At 44.5% G+C, this 9,183-nt stretch overlaps 2 protein-coding genes across 3 annotated transcripts; both read right to left on the bottom strand.

Moving 5' to 3' along the window:
* Positions 1-68: 68 nt before the first annotated feature.
* On the bottom strand, positions 69-5,380 carry sirt2 (sirtuin 2 (silent mating type information regulation 2, homolog) 2 (S. cerevisiae)). 2 transcript variants are annotated; one of them, XM_034549111.1, is made up of 16 exons: positions 5,225-5,380; positions 5,028-5,083; positions 4,735-4,783; positions 4,394-4,504; positions 4,255-4,296; positions 4,040-4,146; positions 3,866-3,922; positions 3,682-3,750; positions 3,465-3,594; positions 3,303-3,362; positions 3,041-3,096; positions 2,886-2,962; positions 2,696-2,747; positions 2,515-2,582; positions 2,053-2,119; positions 69-1,204 (listed from the first exon to the last, which is right to left on the bottom strand). In XM_034549111.1, exons 1-16 carry the CDS (start codon positions 5,238-5,240, stop codon positions 1,058-1,060), a joined length of 1,164 nt encoding a protein of 387 aa, XP_034405002.1. In that variant the 5' UTR covers positions 5,241-5,380; the 3' UTR covers positions 69-1,057. The 2 variants fall into 2 exon arrangements, with proteins under 2 accessions (XP_034405002.1, XP_034405004.1); XM_034549113.1 differs by having other exon boundaries at positions 75-1,204; positions 4,690-4,783; positions 5,225-5,244.
* A 423-nt stretch (positions 5,381-5,803) lies between these two features.
* Positions 5,804-8,713, bottom strand: si:ch1073-228b5.2 (distal membrane-arm assembly complex protein 2). The gene is made up of 6 exons (XM_034548394.1): positions 8,676-8,713; positions 8,283-8,476; positions 7,990-8,070; positions 7,312-7,451; positions 7,061-7,223; positions 5,804-6,766 (listed from the first exon to the last, which is right to left on the bottom strand). Exons 1-6 carry the CDS (start codon positions 8,691-8,693, stop codon positions 6,604-6,606), a joined length of 759 nt encoding a protein of 252 aa, XP_034404285.1. The 5' UTR covers positions 8,694-8,713; the 3' UTR covers positions 5,804-6,603.
* Positions 8,714-9,183: the final 470 nt, after the last annotated feature.

Raw genomic sequence — 9,183 nt, 5'->3', positions numbered from 1 at the left:
TTTATCATAATCAAGGGTGTTGCAATCAGCTCCTCTTTGACAGTCTCAACAAACGTTTTTTCAGCTTTACAAAGTTCATATTTATTGCAAGATGTTCGTATTGGTTTTCATTACAGTGTACAGATGGTAATGTATTTTTTATTTATTTTATTATGCAACAATTCATGCTTTTTCCCCCCCCCCCCCCTCCTTTCTTTCAGATAAACCCAAATAGATTCCTATGAAACTACATAATTACACTTTATTTCAGCAATTCTTGTCTTTTTTTTTTTAGCCTTCTCGTGTTCCTGCAGCACTCACAGTCTCCCCGACGATGTAAAAAAAAAAGCAGAATCAACGACAAAAGATATATCTGTTGCTCCGTGAAGATGAAGACGATACAACTTGCATCATAAACATCGCGTTAGCAGAATTGATAGAAATCTATTTTAAACGGGAAGGAGGTGGTTAAACATGAAAAAACACTTCATTTAAAAGGTTTTTAAAAGTCTTAAGTTCATTCTGTCATACGTTTGATGACTTCAAGGAGGACCAATCAGGCCAGCAGATTTCAGCTTGGGGGGGGGCTATTGTGTAAAAAATACACAATAGCCTGGTTATCTTTTCTGGGGGGCTCGAACAGAAACCACACGACTCAACAGAAGCGAAGAGGCTCTGATACAGTAAGTCATGATCTCACAGCTGGATATAGAACATATTAAAATCAACTTTCACACTGAGATCTGTTTACATCAACGCCCTCTATCGCTGTAAACATCTGCCCGTACATAGAGTCACCTGCAGCAGCAGAAAGAAATAGCTAGTGCAACAAAAGATTAAAGAAAAAGAAAAATACTGATACAAACAAGAGGCGTAAAGACAACAGTGAGAATGTTAAGAAGAATTAAATGTCCGCCTGTGGAAAATGAGAGTGTGACACCCCCGCCGAAGCTTCACTTCCAAACAAGAAACCCTGTTGTCCTCGTCCTCCTCGTCCTCCTCCTCCTCCTCCTCCTCCTCCTCCTCCTCCTCCTCCTCCTCCTCCTCCTCCTCCTCCTCCAGGGAGCTTTTGAATAAGTCACTCTTCCTTCTTGGGCTCTGGTGCCACCGGTGCAGCAGCGCTCACCTCGGCTGCAGCTCCTTTGCTCTCGCCGACCTTCTCCTTCTCCTTCTCCTGGCCGTCGATCCTCGCATGCTCCTGCTTCACCAGCTCCTCCAGCTCCACCTGGAAGGGGAGGTGGAGGGGGAGTTAACGTGACTAATGCGCAAGGAGGACACGCGCAACAGAAAAAGAGGAAGACTTTTTTTCCTCTTTTCTTTCCTTACTTTTTCCTTATTGTGCTGCTGTACGTTCGTACACAAAAAAAAAAAAGTTAAAAAGCGACACTCTGTGGTTACGTGGTGCAGCATCTCGGCTGGTTGCCTGGCAACCGCACAATGAGAACCAGACTCCAGGAAGTCATTGCTCCGAGCCGTTTGTTCACCAAGAAGTTTTTGCAGTCACGTCGCTTCCTCTAAAAAAAGCATAAATTGAGGTTTTTTTACTATTCCGTTGTTGAAGATTAAACAAGCTAAATGCAACGCGCTGGTAGGTGGACTTTATAGAACTATTCATTTAATCCAACCATACTGATTGACCGAAATATGAGCAAGCTATTGATTTTTATCAACACATACAGTTTGGTGTTGCTCACAGGAACAAGATGTCCCTCTGGAAAGAGGATCAATCCTTAAAATGATCCGTTAGTATGTTTAATTTAACGCAGCTGGAACTTCCCATGTGTACTTTATACAGTGTGGGAGGAGTCAAAAGTAACAAATGAGATGAGGAGAAGGCAATCAGAGAGGAAATGAGAGGCCCGACGATTTAAAACAACAGACACATACCCTCAAAAATTAGATCAGTAAAACACTAATGAGCCTATATTTTAATATTGGCCTGATTACCTCCTGACTGAAGTGATCACTGCGGTCCGAGGCCATTTGTTCCGTGACAAATAGCCTGGACTTAAACGAAAAGTGCAAGCCTTAAAATGAGCAGAGGAACTAGGGCCTGATGATTGTGTAACTTGCCTTCCATCCCAACAGCTCGGCGAGGGCCAGACAGCCGTCGTCACACGTGCTGATGTGAGCTACATCTCTGGAGAGAAGGAAAAGAAAGAAAGGACACCATGTTAAAACCTCCATGCGACTTCTTCATTTGCAGCACTATTGAGTGATTATTGAGTGAGTGAGGTGCTGACTAACTACATCAAATGTTAAGCTAAAAGATGTAGTGAAGCACAAACGAAGTATCGCACTAAAAATGATAATTATGGACGATGCATCGGCACCCTCTGGTGGTAAAGAAGCAAACTGCATGTTGTAAGTCGAAACTACTCGTGCATGTTTAATTTATCAGTTATCACTGATCATTTTGGATCAGTTGGTCAATATTTAAAAACTGTTTCCATCTGTATTCTTTCTCCTAATGTCTGCTCTTGGACAGAAAGCCAAAAAAGACAAGATGGTGCAGCGGCAGCGTCTCTGGATTACCTGTACGCCTTCTCGGAGTCAAAGTCCATGCCGCCTCCGAAACCCAGCAGCCCAAACAAAGGATCGGCCTGCAAGCAGAAACAAACGACGCTGCACAGAGAGTCCGAGAAATACATCGATGGCAAAAAGAAAGGAGTGTGTATGAAGGAGGGAAGCTGTTGGCGGACGGATGTAGGCTCACCTGCCCTGCCTTCTCCATGTTAATGAGCAGACGGGGGCAACCTTTTGAAACCCTAAATAACAAGAGAAACAAGAGAGAGGAAAAAAAAGAATGACTTACTTTTATATATATATATATTTGTGTATATTATTTTTTCTGTGATCAGCGGGTAGATGCCAGGAATATGGATCTGGATCTGGATCTGCAGTACCTGCCGACGAGACCTGCAAACGGTTGGACCTGCAGCGACGTCCCCATGATGATGAGGAGATCACAGCGAGGAAAGTCCTGGCGGGTAAAAGGAAGCGGGGGTTACATCGCGTTGCCTTCAAACATGCACGCAGAACCACCATCTTGTGTGCTCACCATCTTCATTGAAGTGAAGAACCGGACGGGCAGACTCTCTCCGAAGAAGACGATATCTGGGGAAAGAGGACCGAGGGACAGAAAGATACTGAGATAACCGGTGACACAATTGTAGCAGTCACGTTTGTGAAGTAAGAAGATAGCACTGTGTGGTGGGGCTTTGAGGAGGAGGAGGAGGAGGAACGAAGGAAAAAAAAAAAAAAACGACATGGAAAAATCTTATCGAACTTAAATGAACAATAAGAGCCAAAGATCCACTGACCTGGCTTCACCAAACTGCTGCACTTGTCACATCGAGGAATGTCTTCGGAGAAGATTTTATCTGCGAAAGCAAGAGGACGACGTTAAAGAACGGCTTTAAATCACGACGACTCGACAACCCCCAGGCTCTCGTAAAAAAGACTAACAAAAAGCGAAGCGGCACCTCTCATCCAGTCCAGGTTGTACTCCTGGCGGCAACAGAAGCTCACGCAGTGGGACGTGAAGAACGTCCCATGAGCTTCAATCAGATCGTCTCCCTCGAGCCCGGCCACTCGCTCCAGGGTGTCGATGTTCTGAATGAACAAAACGTGCGTGAACGTCGATGCCAAACCAGAAAGATTCGACGCACGGTCGATGGGAAGCGGAGACACTTTTCTCACCTGTGTGTAGCAGCGTCTCAGGTGCCCCTTGTCCTTCAGCAGCTTCATGAAGTAGTGACAGATAGTCGGCTAAACACCCAAAAAACACAAAATTTTAGCCTTATAAAGAATTTTAAAAATTTATTTCATAGTTTTAAATACTCAATATGAGACCTAAAAAAGGCAGCAACACGTGGGGTTGTACCTTAAACTGTCCTGGGTAAAGCTCCTTGGCCAAGGCAAAGAAAGGCTCTGGATGTTTCTGAGAAAATATAGGAGGTAAATCTTTGATCTTACATATTGATATAATAAAAGGTTCCAATATTATTTCTAATAATTTGTCAAAACCGTCAAACAAAGTAACCGTTCACACACAAACCTTAAAGTAATCTATCTGGAAGATGGCCTCTGGGTAAGGCAGGTTATATTTTTGCATATTTGCGTACAGGCCAGTTTCCGGTGAGCGGAAATCAGGGATTCCAGCCGCTGTTGGTGGAAATTACGTAGACGGTTACCGATGATTACAAATCTTTAAAACAAACAAAACAACGACTAATGAAAGTGGTACTTTGGTATTTAAACCGAGACACTCACATGTGGATATTCCTGCTCCGACCATGCAGAGAATGTTTTTACCTGCGAGGATGCAGAGACGAATAAATAAATAAATAAATAAACAAGTGCTTCACGACAACAGGCTTGTAAACAAACCCGCGGCGGGTCGAGGACTCACATTTGCCACTCTTTATGTATTGCGCCACTCCGTCCAGGGTCAGCTCGTCCAGAACTTTGTCTGCGGAGCCGAGACCGAGGGTGCTGGAGAAGAGGTTACGCAGGAAGTCCACTGGGAGAAAAAACACACAAGAAGATGGCGATGCGTTCAAGTGTAAACACAACACTGTGGATGCAGATACAAATCAATAAAAAGATAAATGTATTCATGAATAATAAATTAATGTACGCAGCACGTCTACAGAATATATTAATGATGTACGAGGCCAGATTAACTGAACTGTAAAAGAGTATAACTTTATATTAAAGTTGTTCATATGTGCCGTCGTTTCCCCCACATACTCTCCGTGTTGCCTGCAGCCTCTTCCCCGCTGCTGTCGTCGGATTGATCCTGCAAAAATCACCATTGCTTATTACAAAAACAAATGATTTTAGTCTGTGAAAAGGTGCATAACAATAAACAAAAAACCACAGTGCAATAGCACCAGACGTCCTTTCATAATATTAAAATGTACAATACAACTACGGTAAACAATCAATTAAATAACGGTACGTTAGAAGTGTATTGCGACGTTGTCATCACATTAAAAGATGAAAGGCGGTATCGCAACGGCAGATAAAATGTGTTTACTCACCTCTGGCTCAGGCGTTAACTCCTCCTCCCTTTCTTCTTCTTCTTCTTTAGGAAGTTCTACAAATGAAAAATGTAATGACACGTTAAAACTCAACGAATGTTTCTCCGTGTAACGCCATGAAGCTAGTCTAGCTAGCTAAGCTAGCTAGACTAGCCAGCGCAAGTTGTGATATTTCATTCACAAATCAGACTTCCTACCCGGTGCATCAGACATCTATAAGTCTACTGAGACACTTCAACCACGAGGGTGCGGATGACAATTGTGTTTAAATCCCAAAATCTCACGCGAAGTTACGACCGGGTAGCGAGCTAGCTATCTACTACAGCGAGCACTCGGCTGGACCTCCTTGTTGTTGTCCGTCGCAAATACTGTCCGTGTTCCTCGTGACCCGGTTCCCACGGCGCCATTGGTTCCTACCGCTGATGACGCCTACAACTCTAAATTCAAAGCGAATAGAATATGAGAATTGACAACTGGCAATAACAACACTACCCAACATGAGGTTGGAGGTCAAATTAGTTCTAAAAAAACAAATTATGTTTGCATCAAAACATCTTAACGTACTGGAGTGTCAGTGATTTCTTCCTCACCATCCGCTCTTGTCTCCCAGCCTTATTGGTGTCTTCGTCCCCCCCTGTGTGGTCTGACACTGGCTCATACTGGATTATGGGCTTTCATTTCCTCACAGCCTCCACTGGGAGGATTATAAACATACATGCAGACACACTGAGACGTTTAGCCACACGGATTTCATTGTGAAACACGACTTGATGCAATAACCATATTCAAATTCTGAATCTTTATTCTGTACATTTAAGCAAATCAAAATATTACCACATTGGATGGAAAAAGAGCACATTTTTGCATATACGTCATAAATGTGTGCACTCTAGACAACAAGTTGACTCAACACAAACAGACTGTGATGACATGTGTCATGTTTTACATCACAAAGCCGAATGATTCAACAAACTAGTGGTAGTATATTATTCTTCCACACTTTTTTTCGCATGCTCATGTCAAATATGCGTCAATAACTGGTTCATAAAGTGGCCAAATGGTGGCATTTCCAGGTCCCATAGACTTACTTTGGGAAAGAGATGTCTGTAACTCGGTGAATATTTATTTTTAAAGTGGAACACACTTCCCAGTGCAAACGCATGATTAGCTTTTATTGAAATCATAAAGAACCTAAAAGTTGAAAATGCTCCAATAGCCAAAAATCAAAGATATATACTTCGAGAAATGAGTCAGAGAACAAGGCTGGGAGGCGGGGAAAGGGATGTGGAAGCTACAGGTATCTTCATCAGGATTTTATGCGCCACTGAGGAGGAACTTTCCAAGGGGTGAACAGGGCGCTGCCTCCCAACGCAGTTCTCTTTATACATCCACGGTCACGGACTTTATCTGCGACCACCAAATTTGGTCCGAACCTGGCAATAAGCTGCGATGGTTAAATTGCTGCGAGGTGGTTTCTCCACATGTCTCTTTGCTCCATCGGCGCTCGTTCCGTCAGAGGACTCCCTCCTTTCCGAAAACACGGTCTCTTGATCCCTCCGAGTCCCGGGCCTGTTCCCTACCTCGACCCTTTCATCTCCTCTCCGCTCTCCTCCCTCAGGCTGTGGTCGTAGCCGGTGGCGACGACCTGGCACTGCGGTAACATCTCCTCCAGCAGGATAACCAGCAACCCGGAACTCGAGATCCCGGGGAGCGACGACACGTCCAGACGCCGCAGTCCCCTGCCACACACACACACACACACACACACACACACACACACACACACACACACACACACACACACACACACACACACACACACACACACACACACACACACACACACACACACACACACACACACACACACACACACACACACACACACACACACACACACACACACACACACACACACACACACACACACACACACACACACACACACACACACACACACAAAGAGGGAGGGACTCAATGCAAATGTACCCTTTGGAAAAATACTAACTCGACGTCGGTGTTCGGACCCTCACTTGAGATTCCTGAGCGCTGCCAGGCCGCCTGTAGTGATGCGAGGACAGTGAGAGATGTCCAGTTCCTCCAGAGAGTCCTGGAACACGTGGAGCCTGGCCAGGAACCAGTCGTCCACCTCGGGACATCCTCGTAACGACAGGGTCCGCAAAGACTTCTGCCCCTCTGAGAGAGGACGAAGCAGATGGATGAACAGCGCAGAGTACAAGACAGATAGAAAATGACGGTTACAGTAAAGGTAAAAATTCATTACCCAGGTTCCCCAGTCCGCCGTAGTTGATGACCGTGTAGCTCATGTTCACTTCCTCGAGGGGCGTCTCTTTGTGATCCAAGAACTTCCAGTTGAATTTGCCCCTCCGGTCTGTACGGAACCACTCCGACTGGCCGACATACCTGACGGCACAACGCAGACGATCACGTGACAACCGGATCGCAGCGGGCACATTTCGACGACACGGCTAATAAATCGTCATTAAAAAAATCGAGACATCGAATGCAAATCAAGAGTCTGAGAATCAGCCGATAGCAAACAGGAAGTCAGTCTGTTATGCTATAAAAATAAACAAACTATTTAAATAATTGGTTATTTGCTAGGGTTTTTTTTAAAGCTTAAACTCCAAACAATTTATTTTTAATGTGAGGGGTTTTCTGCTTTTCTCTGCTTCATATCAGGTACATTCAAAATGTTACGGCTACGTACAAAAAACAAACATTTGAGGAGGCCACCATGGCAACTTTTGACGGGCATTTACATTTCTTTGGGGGGGATGAACCAAAAAGAAAATCGATTGAAAATCAATCAGTGATGAAAATTATTGTTACTTGCAGCCCCATGCGAATGCTTCATTTCACGTTGGAATATATATATATATATATATATATATATATATATATGACAGACAGTACGGAGACAAGGTTGCAGGGCACTTACCTAAATCCTCCCCTCAGACTCAAGATATAATACGCTGATGCTAAGTCTGCACCATAGATCTGCTGAGTGTAGCCATAGTAACTGTGAGAGACAGGAAAACAATCAGTGATGGTTAAATATCTACAGGAAACCTGTTACAAAGCATTATTAATTATTTTACTGCAACCTGTTGCACAACACCATCTACATACGATAGAGTGCTGCTGATGTAAATATTGCATATTGAATAATATCATGCAGGCCTGTTGAACTTTTTTTGCAAACAGCAGCACTGGTTCAAGACATCCTCTTACGCATTCCTCTTCTGAATCATCTTCCTCCTCTGCAGAGACCCCCAGCTCAGGAGCATCTCCACGTCATAGAACCGCTGCGTGAGGTAGAGGAGGAACCGCGTGTGCAGAGCCGGCGGGGACGCCGAGCCGGAGCTCCACGGCCGAACGGCACCGGCGAGGAGAGCCGACCGCCGGCAGCACCTCCGCAGCAGACGCTGGGGGCGGAGGAGAGAGAGAGAGAGATATATATTGTGGGTTGTCTGGTGAGCCGTGCGGCTTGAAAGAGCACGCAGCGTGACGTCACACCGAGCACGTGCTCACACGCGCACACACTCTCATGTGCTAATCAAGTGCAAATATCGTTAAATCTACTCTAAAGCGTGATAACAAGTCGAAACGTGAAGGGTAACTCACCGCGAAGGGGGCTGACATGACAGCGGCGATCCACGGAGAGTCGCGAGGGACAAACGTCGCACGTTCGCGTTTACACAAGGCGGTCGCTGTTCACCGCGTCCGCCGCTGGGTGTCGCTGTACGCACGGACCAGATTATTAACCCGACCTGACCTAGGAGTCAGGAATAAGACGACAATCGCCTCCTCTGGGAGCAGCAGAAACATCGGTGGTTGTTATGGTAATAAAATGGTATAGTTTTTTTTATTCAGAAAGAAAACAAAATGTTCAGATAGTACTGTTACAGGCGTCATGTTACTTAAATAAATAACTTGGCGTCAAAACTTTATTGTCTGTGTATTTTTTTTTTATCTTAGCATCATGGTGATTTTTGTTTTGTGGATGAATACAAACAAATGAGATCTGTGTTTTGAATGTTTGAGTTGAACATTGCTGCTAAATTATAATGCAAATTCATTTTGCAGTGGAGTAAATGTAGCCTAGGTTACACGTTTCTTCTTCAACATGATG

This window comes from Cyclopterus lumpus, chromosome 13 (assembly GCF_009769545.1).
Source record: "Cyclopterus lumpus isolate fCycLum1 chromosome 13, fCycLum1.pri, whole genome shotgun sequence".
NCBI classification, from domain to species: domain Eukaryota; kingdom Metazoa; phylum Chordata; class Actinopteri; order Perciformes; family Cyclopteridae; genus Cyclopterus; species Cyclopterus lumpus.
This window is presented reverse-complemented; position numbering and strand designations above follow the sequence as displayed.